This window comes from Drosophila hydei, unplaced genomic scaffold (genome assembly GCF_003285905.1).
Source record: "Drosophila hydei strain 15085-1641.00,03,60 unplaced genomic scaffold, DhydRS2 tig00008135-arrow-pilon, whole genome shotgun sequence".
Taxonomy (NCBI): domain Eukaryota; kingdom Metazoa; phylum Arthropoda; class Insecta; order Diptera; family Drosophilidae; genus Drosophila; species Drosophila hydei.
The window spans coordinates 1334610-1356200 of record NW_022045844.1 but is presented as its reverse complement, the minus strand read 5'-3'; the positions used below and the strand labels follow the sequence as shown (position 1 = coordinate 1356200).

The 21591-nt window shown below is 43.3% G+C and overlaps 7 protein-coding genes and 1 long non-coding RNA gene across 11 annotated transcripts; 4 read left to right on the top strand and 4 right to left on the bottom strand.

Moving 5' to 3' along the window:
• The first annotated feature begins 147 nt into the window (after positions 1-147).
• Positions 148-1484, top strand: LOC111601100 (SURF1-like protein). The gene is made up of 4 exons (XM_023317539.2): positions 148-351; positions 401-522; positions 583-777; positions 844-1484. The coding sequence occupies exons 1-4, from the start codon at positions 148-150 to the stop codon at positions 1226-1228; spliced, it is 906 nt and encodes a 301-aa protein (XP_023173307.2). The 3' UTR covers positions 1229-1484.
• A 60-nt stretch (positions 1485-1544) lies between these two features.
• Positions 1545-5131, bottom strand: LOC111601099 (UDP-glucose 6-dehydrogenase). Its single transcript, XM_023317538.2, has 3 exons — positions 4820-5131; positions 2769-2907; positions 1545-2706 (listed from the first exon to the last, which is right to left on the bottom strand). The coding sequence occupies exons 1-3, from the start codon at positions 4967-4969 to the stop codon at positions 1565-1567; spliced, it is 1431 nt and encodes a 476-aa protein (XP_023173306.1). The 5' UTR covers positions 4970-5131; the 3' UTR covers positions 1545-1564.
• Positions 5132-5733: 602 nt separating this feature from the next.
• LOC111601030 (axoneme-associated protein mst101(2)) lies at positions 5734-7177 on the top strand. Of its 3 annotated transcripts, none has more exons than XM_030225586.1 (3): positions 5734-5973; positions 6041-6343; positions 6408-7177. In XM_030225586.1, exons 1-3 carry the CDS (start codon positions 5850-5852, stop codon positions 7088-7090), a joined length of 1110 nt encoding a protein of 369 aa, XP_030081446.1. In that variant the 5' UTR covers positions 5734-5849; the 3' UTR covers positions 7091-7177. The 3 variants fall into 3 exon arrangements, with proteins under 3 accessions (XP_030081446.1, XP_023173208.2, XP_023173207.2); XM_023317440.2 differs by having other exon boundaries at positions 5734-5985; positions 6047-6343; XM_023317439.2 differs by having other exon boundaries at positions 5734-5985.
• A 27-nt stretch (positions 7178-7204) lies between these two features.
• On the bottom strand, positions 7205-9837 carry LOC111601028 (cilia- and flagella-associated protein 52). Its single transcript, XM_023317437.2, has 5 exons — positions 9318-9837; positions 8719-9250; positions 8485-8657; positions 8198-8427; positions 7205-8140 (listed from the first exon to the last, which is right to left on the bottom strand). Exons 1-5 carry the CDS (start codon positions 9746-9748, stop codon positions 7275-7277), a joined length of 2232 nt encoding a protein of 743 aa, XP_023173205.1. The 5' UTR covers positions 9749-9837; the 3' UTR covers positions 7205-7274.
• Positions 9838-10104: 267 nt separating this feature from the next.
• On the top strand, positions 10105-12065 carry LOC111601029 (putative serine protease K12H4.7). The gene is made up of 4 exons (XM_023317438.2): positions 10105-11067; positions 11129-11267; positions 11327-11798; positions 11856-12065. The coding sequence occupies exons 1-4, from the start codon at positions 10289-10291 to the stop codon at positions 11987-11989; spliced, it is 1524 nt and encodes a 507-aa protein (XP_023173206.2). The 5' UTR covers positions 10105-10288; the 3' UTR covers positions 11990-12065.
• A 5-nt stretch (positions 12066-12070) lies between these two features.
• LOC111601031 lies at positions 12071-13230 on the bottom strand. The gene is made up of 2 exons (XM_023317441.2): positions 13001-13230; positions 12071-12931 (listed from the first exon to the last, which is right to left on the bottom strand). The coding sequence occupies exons 1-2, from the start codon at positions 13071-13073 to the stop codon at positions 12222-12224; spliced, it is 783 nt and encodes a 260-aa protein (XP_023173209.2). The 5' UTR covers positions 13074-13230; the 3' UTR covers positions 12071-12221.
• A 137-nt stretch (positions 13231-13367) lies between these two features.
• On the bottom strand, positions 13368-20127 carry LOC111601063 (G protein alpha i subunit). Of its 2 annotated transcripts, none has more exons than XM_023317484.2 (5): positions 19543-20127; positions 14745-15216; positions 14586-14680; positions 14335-14523; positions 13368-14266 (listed from the first exon to the last, which is right to left on the bottom strand). In XM_023317484.2, exons 1-5 carry the CDS (start codon positions 19661-19663, stop codon positions 14076-14078), a joined length of 1068 nt encoding a protein of 355 aa, XP_023173252.1. In that variant the 5' UTR covers positions 19664-20127; the 3' UTR covers positions 13368-14075. The 2 variants fall into 2 exon arrangements, with proteins under 2 accessions (XP_023173252.1, XP_023173253.1); XM_023317485.2 differs by lacking the exon at positions 19543-20127 and adding an exon at positions 17365-17453.
• On the top strand, positions 17302-18327 carry LOC115483477. Its single transcript, XR_003944365.1, has 2 exons — positions 17302-17333; positions 17399-18327. It is a non-coding gene; the product is annotated as an uncharacterized LOC115483477 (long non-coding RNA).
• Positions 20128-21591: the final 1464 nt, after the last annotated feature.

Sequence of the window (21591 nt, the reverse complement as noted above, 5' to 3'; positions counted from 1 at the left end):
TTCCGGCACTTAGGTAAACAGCTGCTTTAACAGCCCACAGGCGTCTTAACAGAGCCGCTCAACCGCTGTAAGCAGCTGAGTTAACAGAGTTATGACCAGAACTTTCAATTCATTCGTGAAATTGTATAAAATTAATTAGAACAAATTATGCTGCGTTTAAGTTCTCAAATATGCAAGCAAAGCATTACGCTGCAACGTCTGCCTAGCAGCATAAACACAATAAACACCATCAGGCTACAATTGGTCACCAGAAAGATGACACAACAGCATCCAAAAATTGACTTCACAACGAGCATTCCGATTGCCAAGAAAAACAAGGATAAAATCACAGCGCTTGGTTGGTTCCTACTCGTAAGTAAGCTGATGACTAGCCTTGCATTTACTAATTGTCCTATTGCAGCTCATACCCGCCACGACATTTGGCCTAGGCGTTTGGCAAGTGAAGCGGAAATTCTGGAAAGAGCAGCTAATTAGGGATTTGGATAAACAGATGCATATGGAGCCAGTTAGTCTGCCCGATGAGTGAGTGCAAATGCTGGGATCGTTGGCCTATAATTGTGACTGTTTTACTCCTTTACTTAGCTTAAGTGAGCTAACACAAATGGAGTATAGGTTGGTTAAGCTGCGAGGACGCTTTTTGCATGACAAGGAGATGCTGATGGGACCCCGCTCACTCATCCGACCAGATGGAGGGGAAACACAAGGTGGACTGTTCTCACAGCGCGATTCGGGCAATGGTTACCTCGTAGTCACGCCGTTCCAGCTGGCTGACAGGGAGTAAGTCACACAAATACGATAATTATAGAAATATAATATTCCCATAATTCGTTTGCTCTTCCATAGTGACATTGTCCTGGTTAACCGAGGCTGGGTCTCACGCAAGCATATGGAGAAGGAGACACGTGCCTTGGGTCAGTACCAAGACGAAGTGGAGTTGACGGCTGTTGTACGCCAAGGCGAGACTCGTCCACAGTTTACGCCAGATCACAAAGATGGCAAAGTCTACCTCTATCGCGACTTGCAGAGGATGTGCAAGAGCTCTGGCTCTGCGCCCATCTTTCTCGATGCGATTTATGATCCAAAGGCGGCGGAGAATAGTCCCATAGGTGGACAGACACGCGTTACTCTTCGCAACGATCATCTCTCGTATCTGGTTACCTGGTTCAGCTTGTCGGCAGCTACCTCATACCTGTGGCACCGCCAGATTGTTAGGAGAATACCGTTTTGATTTATCAATTTCTGAATTGTTTATTTTGTTATAAAATTTACATAATATGTGTAAATGCTTGTTCAATGATCAATTGGTACAGAAAAGTAGCTCCTGTATATAGTGAACTAACTGGGCAGTCCGTTTGCAACGGCAATGTTTGTATATTTATATATTGCAACTGGAACGACATTTGGTTGTAGGAATAGATGTGGGAATACTTAGGCGTATCTAGCGAAATACTTGAACTATTTATATATATCATTTATATAAAAAACACAAAAGCATATTTACAGTTAGTTTCGTAAATACTGGAAATTGTTGACAGATTTAAGTCTTGATGCCACGCCCGCTTTTCTACAGCTGCGGCACAATGCCCCACGAGCGGAGAAGTCCGGCCCGCTGATATTTCTTTCCAATCGTCTGCACATGAAAGCCAATCTGCAGCAGACGCTCGTGATCTAGAATTTTGCGTCCATCGAATATGTATGCCGGTTTCATCATCGACTGATAGATGCGCTTGTAGTCCAGATCCACAAACTCGTCCCATTCAGTGCACAGGACCAGAGCGTGCGTGGCTCGCACTGCGCTATAGGGATCGCTGTGTATTTGAACCGCCTTCTTTACGTTCTCTGGAGATTCCGTTACGCTGGGATGCGTTAGATCGTCAATGATTTGCTCCGGCTCCACCTTGGGATCGTAAATTTCCAGCTTAGCGCCCTCCTCCAGCAGCGTCTGGCAGACGGTAATCGCTGCCGTTTCGCGCGTATCGCCCGTGTTCTTCTTGAAGGCAAAGCCAAGGATTGCAATCCGCTTGTCCGACACCGTGTTGAACAAACTCTCGATGATCTTCTGCGAGAAGCGGCGCTTCTGGTAGTCGTTCATGTCTATCACCTGTTGCCAATAGGCCGCCACCTCTGGCAGGTTGAGGTTCTCGCATATATAGATCAGGTTGAGTATATCCTTCTGGAAACAGCTGCCGCCAAAGCCAACAGAGGCTTGCAGGAATTTGGAACCAATGCGCGAGTCCAGACCCACAGCACGTGCCACTTCCGATACATCCGCTCCGGTTGCTTCGCACACAGCCGACAGCGAATTGATGCTGGAGATGCGCTGCGCCAGGAAGGCATTGGCCGCCAACTTGGAGAGCTCACTGCTCCACGTATTGGTGGTCAGTATATGCTTCTTTGGTATCCAATGCTCATAGATCCACGACAGCTTCTCCACCGCCTGATGACCCTCGGCCGTCTCCTCGCCGCCAATCAGAACGCGATCCGCATTCAGCAAATCGTTAATGGCGGTGCCCTCGGCCAAGAACTCCGGGTTCGAGAGTATATCATAGTGAATGCCTGGCTTCTGGTTTGCCCGCAATATATGCATAATGCTCTCCGCAGCACGCACTGGCACCGTGCTCTTCTCCACAACGATTTTGTTGGACTGCGCTATCTCGGCTATCATGCGTGCTGCACTCTCCACATACTTCAGATCCGCAGCTCGGCCTGAAAGTTGATATAGTCTAATTATAGATCAGAGACCCAACAGCAGGGAACCCAGCACTTACCCTTGCCACTGCCGCAGGTCTTCGTTGGCGTGTTCACCGATATGAAAATCAGATCAGCTTCTTTTATGGCTGTCGTTATGTCCGTGGAGAAAAATAGGTTCACATTGCGACACTTCTTGACCACCTCATCGAGACCGGGCTGCGGTGCAAAAGAAACGCATTTAGTATCAAAAAACTATAAATACATGAAATATTTGCTGAGTTGGCGTTAGGCAAACCCAACAAACCGAGCGATCATTCATCTGAATGGGTTAAACGATAAGATTATTGGCTTCTGTCGTTTCAAGCTAATCTTATCTAATAATGTTATTCTTTTTTTAGATATCAAAACATTTTATATATATATATATATATGGAACAAATAGATTCAGACATTCTTATGCTTTTCTTTTAAGCAATTTGGTAACTTTCCAGAGGCCATCAGGTTTGCATTTTAATCAGAATTGTGGTTTATTGAACCTTTTACATGATAATTTTCAACAAGAAGAAGCAGGCGCTAAATAATATGGAAGAAGAAGAAACAGCAAATGCTGAATCAGCGCAAAAATCTATTTGTAATCAAATCAATTCAATTGCTCAACTAATTTAAGTATTATCTTTTATTATTAATGAAGCTCCCGCTATCACTTAGACATATCGATCATCACATGCAATTGGTAAACAAATTTCAAGTTTGTCTTTTATTATTACTGAAGTTCTCCATCTGCGCTGATAACTGGCAAACAGCAAATGCAATTAGCGTATTTGCACGTTCTAACGAATTGCAACAATCGAGTTGGCACCTGGGCAAATATGTGCACAGAGCTACCTGTGCAAGAAACTATCAATGCAGTCAGTGTCAGCAATATCAATTCTTCTTTATCGCCCTCTCTGTCTCTCTCCTCTCTCCTCTCTCCCTCTCTCATTATTTATGAATATTTCTAAAGTATTGCACATGCAATGGCGATGATGCAATCGTGCTGAGGTGGCCATCAAATTATAGAGACATAAGAGATGTTTAGGTAGAGCCTTGGCCTATTGACAGATATACTCTACGGAATAAATAATATTTACTCTAATGCTACAGTCGCTGGTAATGGACAACCCGTTTGTAATGGTTGAAAAAGTGTATTTAATTTTTTTTGCTTTCATGGCACTCGCTAATTATCCAGCACGAACTGATAACGGAACAGAACTCTGCTGCTTATCTGGCTCACAAGACGTAATGTGAACGGGCTGATAAGGATTGGGGTAGTAATAGGGCGCGGGCGGAAACGGGTCTAAAATATCACACAAAAAAAATAAATAAAAAACTAAAAGCGAAAACGGAAATGCGACAACAAATAGGAGTAAGCAGGAAAGAGAAACATGTGTGACTTGTGGCAGCTTTGCCGCAAAGGGCTTCCCACTTGGCAGAGTAGGTCAAATCGATATCAAAATCTTGTACACTAGTGTAATTATTTGGCAAGTGAGCACACGTATTTGCGTGTGTGTGCACCTTATGAATGACTAATGAATGCTCGCTGTCAGCATGTGAAGTTCACTTCTCTGCTGGGCGGCAGAGGAGAGTGACCATTGACCTTGCCGCGCACCAATTGTGTGTTTCGCAATGATCAGGTGCCCTCTCTATTGTTGAGCGGCACGCAGTCACACGCACTGCCTTAGATCGAGAGGGCTAGAAAGGTGCGCGCTGTATACAAATCACTGTTCAAGCAGTTGGGGAACTGGTTTCAGTCTTTAACTGTTTGTCAGACGGCGGCTGAGCTACTTGAAACATGGGCAAGAGAAGTTCATCGACGTCTGGGCACTTGTATCTGTGGCACTGATTGATGTGTCTGCTGTTTGTTTAGGAGATCTGCTAGAATTTACTATTCATTTCTTGTACAGCACGAGCGTGATAGATCTCTAGCTCACAAACACGCACACAATCACTGAATTTGTTCACGTACACACAGACTCACGCACACACACACACACACAATGCGCATACGTTAGTGCATCTGTAGATTTGCAACTTAATTTGAACTCGGAGTAACATGATCATCAACTGTTCAGCAATAACATAAACTAACCTCGTAAATGGGCAATTTCTCCGAATTCCATTGTGCGATTCTCTCGGCACTTTTATCGACCAGCGTTATGGTTATATCTGGACACTTCAGTGCCATTACCGCACATGTTGGGCCGCCGACATAACCAGCGCCAATGCAGCAGACCTTCATTGTTGATCCAAATCGATTTTACAACACCCACACACACAAATAATTTAAAATAACGCCCGGATGTGCAGAATACTCTCGTCAAATTACGCTCAACAACTTTTTAAAACAACAATACATATGAACGCAAATATTTAATGCTTCCTCGACGGCGTCTGAATAACATCTGTTAACAAAAAGTCCAATCAGACTGTAAAAAAGCCAAACTGCTCAGCGGTGTTGGCGAGCTGTTAGACACCCTTTACTCCATTTAAGTCAATTTCAAATGGTTTCAAATGCAAAGCTTTTAAGCTATTAGTTCTCATAAATTAGATTTTTTTTGTTAAATATAAATGCACTTCTGTTAGTAAGTATACAATTGTATAAGGCAATAAAAAGCAAAGGTTTCGCATACTGACCTTTCGATTCGGTCACACTTAATCGATTTCAAACGTATATAAGAGTTAAAGCGTAGTTTATGTTAGCTTTTATTATTATTGTTTAACTGTGTATACCCCACATTGTCCTATTTCAGTGGTATTAAATAAATCTTAATCTCTACATATAACATTTGCTGTTAAATTTTCGTTTTAGTAGTCCACTGTAAACACTAACGTAATTATGTTAAGAGTGGTCAGCTAACAGCACAGTTGTTGACTAAGAACAATCGATAACGATTACGTTAACAGCAACTGTTGGCGCCTTGTTTTTAAAACTAATTATCACAAGGAAAATTGGACAGTTGGCTTTGGCTTTTTAAAACTAATTATCACAAGGAAAATTGGACAGTTGGCTTTGGCTTTTTAATGGCTACATTTACAAATTATTTCTCGGTAAATCTGTAGGTTATTTAAAAATTTAGTCTCCCCAAAATTTCATCGTTGCTGTTTTTGCTCTAAAAGCCATGCTTCAGTTATTAAAAGTTGCGAAATGGCCGAGTTTGGCACATCGAAGGGTTCCAACACCGAACATCGCGCACTTTCGTTGTATGGCCAGTGAACCAAAAAAGCCAGACGACAGCAAAAAATGTAAAAAAGAAGGTAAGGAAATATTTTCATTTATGAAATAAACGTTTGCGAATTCTAATTGTTGTAGCTGAAGGCAAGGCCAATAAAGCAGACAGCAAGGAGAAGGACCACACTAAGATTTCTGGTGGAAGCAAGTGCACCTCAAAAAAAAGGTCGGAATTGGGCTCACCGAACGAAGACAAAAATGCTGATCAGAAGCTTTGCGAAAAACTGATCGTCAGACGTGAGGAGGCAAAGGAAAAAGCAAAGGAAATGGCAGAAAAAAAGGCACAACAAAAAGAGAAGGAAAAAGAGAAGGGAGGAGCTGTGTGCGCGAGTAGTCCGGTCTCTCCACCCCCGAAATGTCCGTGCAAACCTTGCCCCGAACCACGTAAGGCCGTCAACAAAGTATTATTTCAACGTTAATTAAAGCCATTAACCCTTGTATTACCTAGAGCCTTGCGACGGCCACTCAAAAATATGGCAAAGGATCACCTTGATGGGTGCATTTCCGATAGTAGTCATACTGACGGCCTTTGTCTTTTCCTCCCATCACGAGGCCGAGCGGCCCGAATTTAAACAATGGTCTCACTTGTACTTGCGTACAAAGCCATTCTACTTTGGCGACGGAATCAGGAGTCAATTCCACAATAGTTACTGGAATCCTCTGCCTCCGGATGGTTATGAGGATGAGATCGACTTAGAAGCTCTTGGTAAGAAACCCGAATCGGAGCAGGAAAAGGCAGAGCGGTTAAAAGAATTCGACAGTTTGAATAAAAAGTGGAAGAAACATAATAAAAACCGAGAAGCCGAAGCTAAGAAGCGACAGGCCGCTGCTGAAAAGGAAGCCAAAAAACAGGAGAAGCTGGCTATGCAAGAAGAGAAAAAACAACAGGCCGAGGAGGCCAAGGAGCTGAAGCGACAAATGGCCGAAGCTAAGCGTCAGGACGCCGCAGTGGAGAAGGAGCGTAAGCGTCTGGAGGCCGAAGCTGAGAAAGATCGCAAGCAACAGCTCGCCTTTAGTGAAAAGGAGCGCAAACGACAGGAGGCCGAAGACAAAGAGGCCGCTAAAGAAGTCAAAGAGATGTACTATAATTTCAATCGGAATGGTGCCGCAGATGCTGGTGTCCAGGACTGAAACAGTGTGTGATATTTAAAGGAGCATGTTCCCAAAACATTTCGAATTTTATAAAAATTACAAATCACAAAATCTGCAATATGATACTAAATATATTAAGATAAAATAGGGGTTTTCGTATTCTTTCTTAAATGCTCTCTGTATTTCTTTTAAGCAAATGTAAATGTAGGAGGAAATAGAAAATCTAACATTTCCTCACATCCGGCACAATCTTGCACTCGACAATTGGGTCAGCGGCCTTAGAATCCTTCTTTGCGCATGGTGGACATTCGACACAGCAGAGGTCGTCCTTGGGCGTTGCTTTCAGCAGTCCATTGATATTCTCGCCCGGAATTGGTTTGACGCGAGTGCCGGAGTCGACACGTGACTGAACAACGGCTTTGCCCTTGGCCTGCGCCTTGGGCAGTTGGTAGCTGGGTCCGTCCGGGGGATTGGGCATGCCCCAATAATCCTCGGGCACATCCCAAATGATAAGTGACCCGTCCGTACTGCCTGTCACGAAATTCTTCCCACATGGACTGTATGCAGCACTAATTACGGACGAAGCATGCTCCGAGCCAACACCCACCACATCGCCGCTATTATAGTCCCACAACTTCACTTGCAGATCACTGCCAACGCTAACGAAATAGTCCCCGGTGGCATTCATGGAAAGACAGTTCACAGAAGATTTCTTCGAGGCGGTTAGCTCGCGTATCAGTGCGCCATTGTAGACCATCCAATAGATGATTCTGCCGTCGGAGCCGCAGGTGAGTATTTGCACTCCGGTGGGAAAATAAAGGACGGACATGAACTGCGTGTTGGCAGTGACCACCTGCTTGCGGGTCATCCGACTGATGTCCCAAATGACGCAGGAGCCATCTGTGCAAGCGGAAATTACTTCCGTATCCAGATAGTTGATGTCCAGTGAGGTAATAGGCCCCGAATGATCCTTCAGCACGCCCACTAAGTTTTGGCGATACGGCTCGATCTTCCACACGCGCACCTGACCCTCGATGCCGCCCGTGACAATAAAGCGGCCAGTTGATGCAATGGCCAAGGCACTGCAACCTAGGGAAACATCCAGATCGATGATAAAAGGATTACAGATTACGAATTAAAATTCACCCTTATTATGAGCATTCGGTATGGCATAGATAAGGCGTCCAGTAATGGGCGTAAAGGCGCGTATGATTCCGTCGTTCCATACGGACACAATGCTGGTTCCGTCCTGAGAGAAGCGCACAGCAGCACAGTTGAAATTATACACCATGATGCGCAGCAGCTCCTGCTTGCGATTTGAGGACCAGATGCGTATGCTCTCATGACCCGCAGTGGCAAAAACAGCTGCATAGTTTCTGCAATAGTGGGTAATAAGGAGAGAGACGGGACCGGAACTCTTTGGCTGGACCTACTTGGGAAATGTTATAAAGTAGACTGCCTTGGCATGACACGTGCGCATCAGCTTCAAAACCCAGGATTGTATATTCAGCATGTAAATCTCATTCGTGTCCGTGCAGATATAGAACTTCTCTGGCGTGCTGCGCACAAAGGACGAGACACGACCCGAGACCCGAGTTTTCTTAACCTTAAAGAGTAGAGACGCTTAGAAAGAACAGAACTCCAGAAAGCTCCAACTTAGGGCTTACCACGCGCAAGTAGGGCCAGGTGGGTCCTGGATAATCTCGGAAGTTTACTAATGGCACATCGGTGCGCTCCTCGACCAGCTCCACATCACCATTGCCAGCGCCAATTAGCAGACGCCCACCCTCCAGCACATAAAGGGCGCGGACGCCGTTCACATAGCGATTGCAATCGCGACCCGTGGGCTTGCGTGGATTGTGGGTGCCAAAGGCACCTAGAATGCCACTTGATGTACCCGGCCGGGTCACATTGTCCCTGTCGCAGCAGTTGAGTACGATCTTAATAATATCACCTGTGCCAGTGCCCAGGTACGCGAACTCGTCTTTCTTATCTATTCGGGCACAATAAAACGTGCGGGATTTGCTGGCCAAATGGACGTCTTGAACATAAAGCTTTTTCTGCTCACGCACAATGCTCCACAGTCGCAGATGACGATCACCGGCAGTGAGGAAGAAGAAAGGATTGTTATGCATCGGACGGACGGTTAGTGCATTACCTGAAATAGCACGCGAGGCAGCCTGTCGGCAAATGGGCGAGCTGCAAGTGGAGAAGAGAAGCGTTTGAGCAGGAAGCGGAATAGATTGATAGCAACTGTGGTATTTACAATGTTTGCACATCGAACACAATGACGGAGCCGTCGTCCTTGCCTCCAATGGATATAACAAAGCGTTCCTCGGCCGTAAAGCAAATGGCCTGCACCTTCACCTTGTGCAGATCGTGTCGTCCAAGCTCTTTGCGTGACTCATAATCCCATACGATGACGTAGCCACGAAAGCCCATATGGTTGATCTGACCAGAGGCGATGTACTTGCCGCTCTTGCTGACATCCAGGCAGGAGATGCTGTTTGTGTGACCGGCAACAAACTCTTGTGTGTTCTTGTTAAAATCGGCAATGGCTATTTTGTTGCCCAATGGAAAAATTGCAGCTTGTGTAACGGGATGCTGACGAACTCCATTCTCCACTTTGCCATTGATGCCGAAAATTGCTCGCGGCTGCAGCTGCTTACAGTCTTTTACCGGGTTCGCCATTATCATACACAAAATATATATTTAAGTTATGCTTTTGTAAGTTCTGGCTTGTTGGCGACGCTACACCGGCTGCTGACAATACTAACAGCAACTGCTTATTTTTTGTTTGAAAATTAAGCAACCGTTGCCTGGAAGCCGTTTTTAAACAAGGTGGCAACATCGTACTTTTCAAGCATGCTCTTTTTCACGCAAAGCCGCCGTGCCAATCTTCTGTTGACTCTGACAGCAGCAGCGAGAACTGCAGCACTGCGTAAATATACAGTGAACGCAGTGATTGTAACTAGGTGGCAACGCCCAACAACAGCCGGCAAATATAACATAAGCATAAAGAATTGGTACGTACAGATGTGTGCCTATATACAGCACACACACACGTACGCAAGCAGAACTATATAAGTTGCATTCTTGTGCCATTTTTACAGTTAGTCGAGCAAACAACGGTTGTGCTAATCAAATGACAGCTCACTTGACCTGAACTAAACAATAACAACAGCAGCAAAAAAAAAACAAAAGTCAAAGACCGGACGATTGTGATAAAGCTGAAATATGCTTCATCCCAAGGGATTGTGTCTGCCTCTGCTGGTGCTCGTATGCTTAATTGCGCAGTCCAGCAGCCTGGCCTTTCGAAACGGCCGCCATGTGAACGGATTTTTGGGAGAACCAAGTATAATGGTCACCTTGCAGCGATCGCTAGATGTGGAGGATTTGTGGTTCGAGCAGCCTTTGGATCACCTTAAGAAAGAAGACACGCGCACATGGCAGCAGCGTTACTTTGTCAACGACGCCTTTTACAGGAATGATAGTCTAGCTCCAGTCTTTCTGATGATTGGCGGCGAGGCGGAAGCCGCCAAGAAATGGATGCACGAAGGTGCCTGGGTTCACTATGCCGAACACTTTGGTGCGCTGTGCATTCAGCTGGAGCATCGTTTCTACGGCAAGAGCCATCCGACCAGCGATCTATCTACTAGCAATTTGGCTTATCTCAGCTCGGAGCAGGCGCTGGCCGACTTGGCCAACTTTGTGTCAGCCATGAAGGTCAAATACAACATGGCCGCAACACAGAAATGGATTGCCTTCGGCGGCTCTTATCCCGGTTCGCTGGCTGCTTGGGCACGCGAGAAGTATCCGCATTTGATTGATGGCGCCATTAGCTCCAGTGGTCCACTGCTGGCTCAAGTAGATTTCACCCAATACTTCGAAGTGGTGAAGGCATCGCTAGCCAGCTACAAACCTGATTGCGTGGAGGCTGTGTCACGTGGGATTGCACAAGTGGAGATTCTGCTAAAGCACATGATTGGCCAGCGCAATCTCGACGAGAAATTCAAGTATGTTCTTAATTGTTCAAACGTTTATAGATAACTGAAAACTCCTTCTGTATTTTATTAGAACGTGCACGCCCCTTAAAGATTCGATCGAGAATCCATTGGACATTGCGAATCTTTTTGAAAATATTGCTGGCAATTTCGCTGGTGTAGTACAGTACAACAAGGACAACAGTCCGCATGCCAAGATAACCATCGATGAGGTAGGTGCCCGGATTGCCAAGCCAATCTCGAAGATCTAATGTCTTCCGCCTGCTTACAGATCTGCGATGTGATGCTCAATACATCAATGGGACCGCCTGTTACCCGTTTGGCCGCTGTGAACGATCTGCTGCTGCAGGAGTCAAAGACCAAGTGCCTCGACTACAAGTACGACAAGATGATAGCTGATATGAAGAACGTGTCGTGGGATTCGGAGGCCGCTCAGGGCATGCGTCAATGGACATACCAGACCTGCACTGAATTCGGCTTCTATCAGACTTCTGAGAACAAATCGGATACATTTGGCGATCGCTTTGGCGTTGACTTTTTCATACGCCAGTGCATGGACATTTTCTCGGATCGCATGAACGGCAAATATCTGGAACAGGTTGTGGCACAGACGAACAATTACTATGGCGCCCTTAAGCCAGCGACAACACAGGTGCTTTACGTGCACGGCTCCATTGATCCATGGCATGCGCTTGGCCTCTACGTCTCCACCAATAAAGACACGCCCGCAATCTATATTGAAGGTACAGAGTCGAAGTCCAAGCTGTTGTAATTTGATAATCAATTGAACATTTTTGCAGGCACCGCACATTGCGCCAACATGTACGAGCCGGCGAACAGTGATCCGCCACAGCTGAAACAGGCGCGTAACAAGATACTTAAGTACTTGGCCACATTACTGGACGGTTATGCCAACTTTGCGAGCTTCACATGAATTCAAAGTAACCAAAAATCAATTATGTGATCAAGCCGAAAGCAAAGGCAAAAGCAATAAATATATTAATACACGTTGGCATTGTACATGTCATGAAATTTGAGATTTATTAGCTTTGTTTAATGTTTTGCGTATCCTGTGGATATATATATATATATATAACAAGAGGTTTATATATATATACATATGCATTATATCATGCGTCACTTTCATCTGAATTTGATTGCTGTGCCTAATCCTTCTTGGCCTCCTCCATTTTTTCGTGGAATCGCTTCCAGTAGAATCTGACCGTTTTGTTCTGTACTATCTTTTCGTCGACAACACGAATTGTCCAGTTTGCCGTCAGAAAGAGAATATCATAAATGAATGCCAACGTTCGAAATATAAATTTCTCAACTTGTTCCTTGCTGGGCAAATTAGCGGCAGCATCTTGCAGATTTTTAATGGCATCGTCGACCATTTTATTTCCAGATCCGGACCCAGATCCAGTTCCAGATCCGGATTCAGTTCGTTCAGACTCTGATTGTCCAGTTGTCTTACCCTGGCCGACCACTTTGTGCGACGACTCTTCTCCCGTTGCCGAATACGACGACGACGACGATGCTGATTTCGGCGGTGGTGAGGACGACTTCGCTTCATTATTGCCATGCTTTCCACTATCTGGAACTAAGTGTGTGACATGCATTTGGGAAGTGACCGCGGACCGCTTACTAGCTGGCTTCCCATAGTCGCGTGTGGGGTCACTACCCAAAGTAGCCGACTGCGCATGTGCAATTGCATCACCGCCACCAACATTACCCAAACTGGCAGATTGATCCACGTTACCAATAATTCCAGTTGGGCCGCCGCGAATAGTACCTTTTATCTTGGAATCATCACTAGCATAGAAGCGTGCTAGAGGGCGGTAATATTGGAAACCGGAAATGCGTATCTTGTTTTGGGCTGTGATTGGAAAGTGTTAAAATAAAATCGTATCAAGTAAATTACGCGATACAGAAAAAGCGAGCTTACCAAAACCTTGGGATGAGAGCAGTGTAAGTGGAATCTTTCCACGCTGGCTGATCGAAATAACTGCGCGTAACATATTGTACAACTGAACCTCTGCTTTGATTTTATTTATTTATGTCCTACACAATATTAAACAGAGCTACTTCAACTACCTGAATATTTTACAAATGTAAGATTTTGTGAAAAAGAATTAACTCAACCTACTTCCACAAAAGTTGACAGGAAAAGAAGGCACTTCTCTGACGCAGGCACAAATTTACCAAAGTAGTGTTGAACAGTGTTGCACAACGATCTTTAGTGACAGTTGGCTTTAAAAGGACGCTAGCACACTGACTTAGTCAGCTTTAATTAACTTCAATCAAAAACGTGTTTTTTAGGTTTGTCTTTATTTAGGCTATTACTAAGAATATTAGTAAAATTTCTAGTTACATGTAGAGGGCTTACAAAAATTAGGCCCACGCACACTCTTTGTTATTTAATTATTTGTTTTTTTTTGTTTTTTTAGTGCGCTAAGCTCTTGGCAAATTCATGACAGTATTGGAAAACGTGCCGAAAATGCATTGCGTAAAAAATGAAGGAAAATAGTGTTGAAATTTCCCTCATTTTACGCCATGCAATTTAGTCACATTCATTGATTACTTTAATCTTAACTAGGCGCAAAGTTAGCTGACCACATTTGTGGGCTACATATCTGGACAGCCATCTTTACCAAGCTCCTGGCGTCTACTTTACAATGTGTTAAATTACATACATACAGTAGATACGTATTTTAATTGGTTCACTTATAGCATTTTTAATTGTTAACTTAATTAATTGCAGTTGGTTATTTGTTCCGCGACTACTGGCAACAAAAATCGGTTTTAAATATATATGTAAGTATAACTCAAGAGCTTGTAAAGCGTTTTCGTGTTTTATAGCATATACATATGAGTATATACGTAAAATACAGATTACAAATATGTGATTTTATGTTTATAGTTAATTAATTATAATATAATGGAAATGTTTGCGCGTTTTCCTTTAATACTAAGACGCACTCTAATCGCATAAACTGCTCTCACTTTCTTTTTCTCATCCATTAGAAAAGACCGATTTGTTTCAGATTGTTCTTGATGATGACATCGGTGACTGCATCAAATACAAATTTCACGTTGTTTGTATCTGTGGCGCAGGTAAGATGCGTATAAATTTCTTTTTGGTCTTTCCGTTTGTTGAGATTTTCAAATTTCATGCGTATATAGTTGGCGGCCTCCTCGAATGTATTTGAACCTGTCACAGACATAGAATATAAATATTACTATAAATTAACTTCAGTTGGATTTCGTTTTTCGCCTTACCAGAGTACTCAGGGAAGCATATCGTTAGGGGAGATCGCTTAATTTTCTCCTCAAACAAATCCTTTTTGTTCAAGAATAATATAATGGATGTTTCCACAAACCATTTGGAATTGCATATGGAATCGAAGAGCTTGAGTGATTCAATCATACGATTCATTTCCTCATCCTCAGCCAAAACCAAATCGTAGCCTGCAAGAAAGTGATATGGATGAGCATTTTCTGTTTATCATAAATAACTTTCCAAGTCTCACCTGAGAGAGCGACACAAAAGATAATGGCTGTCACGCCCTCAAAGCAATGAATCCATTTCTTACGCTCTGAACGCTGTCCACCCACATCGAATAGTCTGCAAAAAATGATGTGAAGCTTAAAACATCTACAAGAAATACGAAGCAATCGTTTTGTCTTACTTAAAGTGCAACTGTTTGCAACTAAAATGCGTCTCAATGATTCCTGTGGTCTTCACACGTGTTCGCAGCACATCTTGCTGTGTGGGTATGTAGTTGGGTTGCGCAATGCGGTCCAGAGAGTTCAGGTAGTAGCCAGCCGAGTCGTTGAGCTGGTATTCGCGAGAGCGTGAGAACGATTGCTGCACACCAGCATCCGACCAGAGCTTCTTCATCAGCAGCACGATCTCCGGTAGCAGGATGCCCTCGTCTGCAGCCGAGGCGTGTGTAAAGAACTGGCGCGCAATGTCTGTTTTTCCAGGATCCGCAAACTCGATCTTTAGCCGGCCCATCGCCCGTATTATGACCATCAAACTCTGTACCGTGTTGCTGTATACGACGCGTCGATACTCCTCGCACTCCTCCTGCGAGTAGCCCGTCTCGTGGATGATCTTCATCTGTTTGACTATTGTCGATTTGCCGGATTCGCCGGCGCCTGTAAATAAACCAGAATTACAAATGTGGAAATTGTGGAACGGATGTTGGCTCAACCAATGGGCGTGACCTGCCAATCAGCAAACAATTGGAGCTGCTCCTCTTGTATGTGTCATGCGTAAAAAGCGCCAATGAATGAATGAATGAAGCTAACAATATGTGCACACGAGGGGGCAGCGAGCAGGCGGCAATTCATGAATGAATGGATGCCACAATTTGTTCAATTGTCTTTGGGTTCAAGAGGCCAAAAAGCTAGCTGCCGCGCCATGCCTTGCTGTGCTGTGCCGAACGTGCTCAATTGCGTTGGTCATGTTGGTCATGTAATATCGGCAGTAATTAAGCTGCTCAGCTGGCATAGGCAATATATCGTACATAATATAACTAGTTTACTGTTTATAAACATACGAATAATTGGATGGCCAAGCAGAGGTGTCTGAGGCAGGTTTATTGGTTTGCCTTGCTTTTTATATATCACATATAATTTTTGTTTGTTGTTTATTTTCCCACAGGTCAGGCCGTTGCGGTTCATTGAACTTCGACTTATCAAAATTCAAACGAAGTTTAAACCTACCTTGTAAACAAAAATAAACGCCAAAGTTTTATTAAATTGCAAAATATATATGAGTTAAGCAAGGCACACAAATGCACAAAGTAAACAAAAAGCATATTGAAAAAGTTTATTTTGGCCAGTCCAATAGATAAGAATAACTGATGTTACGTGTTTTCTAGTTTCCCCCAACTGCAACTAAAAAAAACCTAAAAAAATTAATGTTTTTTTTTATCGCAGACATGATTTTTGCTAGCTACCGGTCTTAGTATATTTAACGTCAAAAAGCGATATACGTTGTCCACGATTGCAACAAAGGCGCATTAAGCCAACATTATTATTTTTTGTTTTTTATGTTTAATTTTTTTTTTTTGCAACATTCGATGGCTTTTATTGTTGCTGCATAGGTTTGTGTTGTGGTTGGGTCTATTCCCAGACAGCAAAAGCTTTAGAGGAGAGGCGGGAAGGTAGTCAACTTGATTAGGTAATTGCGAGAGCTCTACTTTGGTACTTTCACTTTTGCAGCAAAGCTTGAAGTACCACCCGATCGCATATGCATAGTATATGCTATATATGCTTAAGTACGTATATCTATATATATATATATATATATATATATATATATATATATATATATATATATATATATATATATATATATATATATATATATGATTGTTAAAATCATAGCTAACAATGCGTACTAATTTAGGCAATGAAAATTATGTCGTTATAATAAGTAATGGCTTAAAAGACGGTCAACTCGGCTTTAATGGTTGATTAACAAATATTCAAGCTTCGTAGCTTGCCACCGAATAATAAAACAAAGCAAATGAGCGAGAGAGGGGGATAGAGGCAGTTCGCAACAATGGCGAAAAAAGGTCAATTTAATAATAACAACAATAACATGAAGAAATGCACACACACTATGATAAATCGTGTATTCATTTATCAATGCACCGTTAGACGTGCCATAATAAGCACCCAAAGCGAGGAAAGAAGACAGCAAGAAAAGAGCGTAAAACGGTGAGATGTGGTGAGGTACAAAGAGGACAAGAGAACGCCACTCAAAACACTTCATCATCATCATCGGCATCGCTCATCATGATAAACAGCGGTATTCAAATTAACTTCATTAGCACACGCACATATGCATATGTATTTATGTAGGGAAACTCCTTTTGGGGGCGTGCCATACAACTCAACGCTATTCCTGATTGCGGTTCCTGTGCAATTAGATACATATACATGTAAATAATTGCATTGACGGTGACTAAAGGCAAACACATACAGGCACACACACAGACTCACACACATTTGGACAGGAAAAATTCACAACAATCATTCCATAGCTTTTTTCATTTGCTCTGACTGCATGACTAATCGTTATCGAGTTATATTGGCGCCTCCAAGCGGCTGGCGACTGAACTTTCCGATAAGTAAAGTGAGAAAAGAAATGTGTTAATCAGACGTGCGAGCGAGCAGAGCTGGAAGTAAACAAATGGAAGTCGGCACTTAATCGTCGCTGAAATTGTCCATAGGAAATGCACCACACTATGATTTACTTCTGGGTAAATTTCATCCAATCACATGTATAAATACCGTTTAGGCAATCAATGTTCGTCCATTAATTTAGCTCAAAATGACTGTTTCAAAGCTGACGGAAAGGTCATTTATTGATAATTTTGATAAGACACCGAACAATTTATGGCGATAAGAACAGCACATTAAGTACATTATATATGTGAATAATTATACGAATGCATACGTCAGTATTTGTGCGTGTGTGTTTATAAAATACTTAAAAATTGTTGATTAAGCTATTTGTGTTGACAGTTTGTGTCGAGTTTCCGAGGGCTCTCCGCTTGCTGTCAGTGTCGAATATTGTTTATGTGTCGGTCGGCATGCTAATGGAACGTATTATATGCTTGTTTATTTCTTTTTTATTTTTTTTACTTGTATGCATATGTCTGATATGGGAAATGTGAGACTAATCAACATTAAATAAACCGAGATATGTCTGTGCTAAAGTATTTGAAATGGAAAATACCAAAGAAAGCTCCAAATTGCACTTTCCAAATTGAACAGCGTTTCAAAGGGTGGCAGAGTGGGTGCGAGGGACAGGAAGAGGGGAACAGAGGCAGAGAGTGAAACCGACATTAAATTAAGTGCCATAATTCAACTGGAGAGGCTGTTCGCAGATACAAAGTAGGGTGCAATGGTCAGACAGCGGCTGCAACAATAGCAAAAAATTTTATTAAATCTACACGAATAAAGCGGAGCGAAGCATAAGCCAAACACACGCGCGCACACAGCTGCATTGGATGTGGGGCCATTTATTTGCGCTAATATCGTTCACCCCACTTTAAATGTCAGTGTACAAGCAACAACAACTACTACAACAGCTGCCCCGGCCAATTAGGCCTGCGCGATAGAGCGAGCGAGAGAGAAAGAGAGAGAGCGCTCTTGATGAATGCGGTTGAAATAATGAACGTGCGCAGGCGCAGCAGCCAGCGCATAGGCCGAGATAGTGCTATACAAATGAAAACATAAGCAAAACAACAACAACCTGTACTATAACATATGTATGAACAATAAAATAAATACGAGCGCAAATGTTAGCAACTGGTGCAAGGTGTTTTTCTCATTGCCTGTATTTGCCATAAGCTACACTAACATACATAGTTGTTGCGCTTGTCACTTTTCCTGTGTGGCGCAACGAACAGCTGCAATTGTAACACAGCTCTCCTTCAGCAGATAAAGCAGCTGAATTGACTGTACAAGATAATAAGTAATTTAAATTCATGTCATATCGTTTTACGCCGAAATTCTTTTCGCAAAACCACATTTTACTATAAACTTCTAGCAGTAGTTAAAGCAGATTTTTGTTGACCAGTGCTGTGTATTCATCTCGTGTATCATTTAACTGGCATGCCGACTCGCCCAGCGCATCCCCGCATCCGTCAATCGACAGCCCCTTTTGAGTCATCGTCGAACGAATGAGCGGGGCGCCGCTTCATTAGCAAAAGCTCTCAAGTGCAGCTGTATTGAGTTGTGTTAGCTGTGGCTGTTGGTTGGAAAGCTGGAAAACCCATTCCATTGTTTGCAACATTGACTGAATGAAAACGCGCGCTCAAGATAATTTCTCGACTTGCTGTTTGTATAGAAATTTAATTGCAGAAGGCCAAAAACGCGATGCGGCATCCAATTTCACTACGCAAGCGCACGATGCAGAGGTCAAAGTTGAAGCGATGGCGTCGCAACGCCTCAATGCACATTTCTCACCAACAACAAGTGCCACTCATCACAAACACACATACAAACATACACGTACACATACATACACGTTTTCTTATGTATGCTTCTTTTGTATATGTGAGAAGAACCGCATCACAAACATGTTTCCATTGCAAGACGATGGAAGGCGAAGGCGCCCCACTTGTTGGAACCACAGTCGCCGCAGCACACATTTGGTTTTAATTTACTTTCAATTTCTTATCGCAATTGAATTATTGACATGTGCATTGCATAATGCCCGACCACAGCCAAAGATGAATCGAACGGGTATCGAGTTGCGCACGAACAATATTTGAGAGACAAAAAGTTCGAGAGCATAAAATTCCGCATTACAACGGTTTTCGTTTGCTTCCAGTTGTGAAAAAAACCCACCCCACTGAGAAATAGTTCACAAATATTTGTGCATGGCGTCGCACTTTTAGGCAAAAACTTAAGGTCTTAATTAGTACGTATTTATGTATTGGAAAGTTGTGAGAGACGCACCTAAGAGCAGCAGCTTAACCTCAGAGGCGGCGCGTTCTCCTTCGGCTCTGAGCGCCCGGTCGATGTTTTTGGAACGTTCGATGGCTTCTTTATCTCGTGCTGTACTCACGGCACAACCCATTTTGTTATTATCGCTGTTTGCTGCTTGTTAACCAACTCGTGATCAGCTTTTTGGCGAAATTTGCGCCTGTAATTAATTAATTTTCACTCCCGTTTATTCGGTACTTTTAATTAGCCACTGCAGATCGTTGCGTCTGCGCGTCGTCTGTACACTTTTTTGTGTGTTGCTTCTCCTCCTCCTTTCACACAAACACATACACACGCATGCACACGCGCAGTCAAAGTTTGAGCCGACGCAGACGTAGCGGGCCGTAGATTTTGCACTTTCCAAAAAACTCGCGGCGGCGGCCTTATTAAATTATTTAAATTCTCTAATGGTATGTATGTCTGGCGGCAATGCAAAATAATTTTCTATTTGTTAAAACTGCTTTTAGCGTTCGCGAGCGTGAATCACTTTTTGACTGCTACTGCGGTTCCCACTCTCATACTAAAAAAACACCACTAGCGCATAGCACTTGGTCACACTGAGAACGATCAGCGTTCGTCAGTGCTGTCAAAATACCAAAAAATATGTTGCCTTGCTCAGCACTGGAAAGTTGAGCAAGTGTGACGTCAGCACGATCTGTTGCAATGCTGCCAGACTGTTATGGGAGCCGTACATATTGCTGAATGTTATGTAACTCGAATTTCAAACTAAAATTGGGCGCGAATTGCGACGGAAACCAATTTATATCAAATTAATAATTTAAATAAACTGTATGGTGAAACATTGACCTTATTATAAAGCATTAACGGGATAATTTTGTAAATTGGACTTAGAATGTAATGCTCAAGTTCACATTATTGAGAATGTATCAAAAATTTCAATATCAAAAATTTGCCCTTTGCCTTTGGATATGTTTATTGAAATAACGCTTTAAGTATAAACAAACAAAACGCACACAAAATTGTGTTCAGCTCCTCGGAAGTACATGGCGTTTGCTTCCAAACCGTATGTTCGCAAGCCGAAAAAAGTTCTCAGGGCAAACCAGCATACACAGAGAGACAGAGAGAGAGGGAGAAATAATATTTGCTTTAGCCTTTTGGGACAATACGATTATGAGCGCTGGAATTGGGATGGGAATGTCAATCTACGTTGGCGGCCAGCAGCAGCCAGCGCCAAATGGTGGCAGTTGCATTCGGAAATCATTTGTACTTATCGAAATTCGAACGAGCATTGGAATAATGGGCTGAGTTGCGGGACAGCAAGCTGGAATAGCTTTCCACAAGTCATTTATCTGGATGTGACTGGAAAGAAGCTAGCGTTGCAGCGCAAAAGTTGTCGAAAATCGAACTAGCACTGGAATGATTGAACGGGAATAGCTTTTCACAAATCATTTATTTATATACACACATAAATAGATGATTGGAAACGTTTTGGGGTCGCAGTGCAAAAGTTGCGGCAGAAGCAACGTCGACGAGGACATCACATGTTACGCTCTGCGCCCCATCGCTTTGTCTACGTGGATGCCATCAACGGGTCATGATTTACACATGTTTACACGAAGCTTGAGGACGGTCGAGGGGGAGTTGGGATCCCCGCATGAATGAATGATAGCCGCATTGCAGCAATGTTGCTGTTGTAATTTATCGTAAAAAGTAAAACGGCAGCGCGGGCTAGAGAATTATGGAATTATGCGGTTAGAGGAGATAGGGCGCACATAGGCAGGGTGCGGAGTGCGAGGAGTGCGGACGCTGAACGCTTTGGGTGGTCCAATTGGTTGGCCGTCGCGCGAGTGCAATGCGGCGCATGCAAAGCGCATGCCGTCTTCTTCTTCTGCTCGGCTGTCTTACTCGTCATCGGCATCGTCATGATCGTGGCTGTTGTTGTAGTAGCTGTGGTTGCTCTTGCTTGTTGAATAAAAACCGTTTGCTGATGCCAACAAATTTGACGAACGTCGACGTCAACGTCGGCCAAACTTCAATCGGCGTGCGCACAAAAGCAGAAAC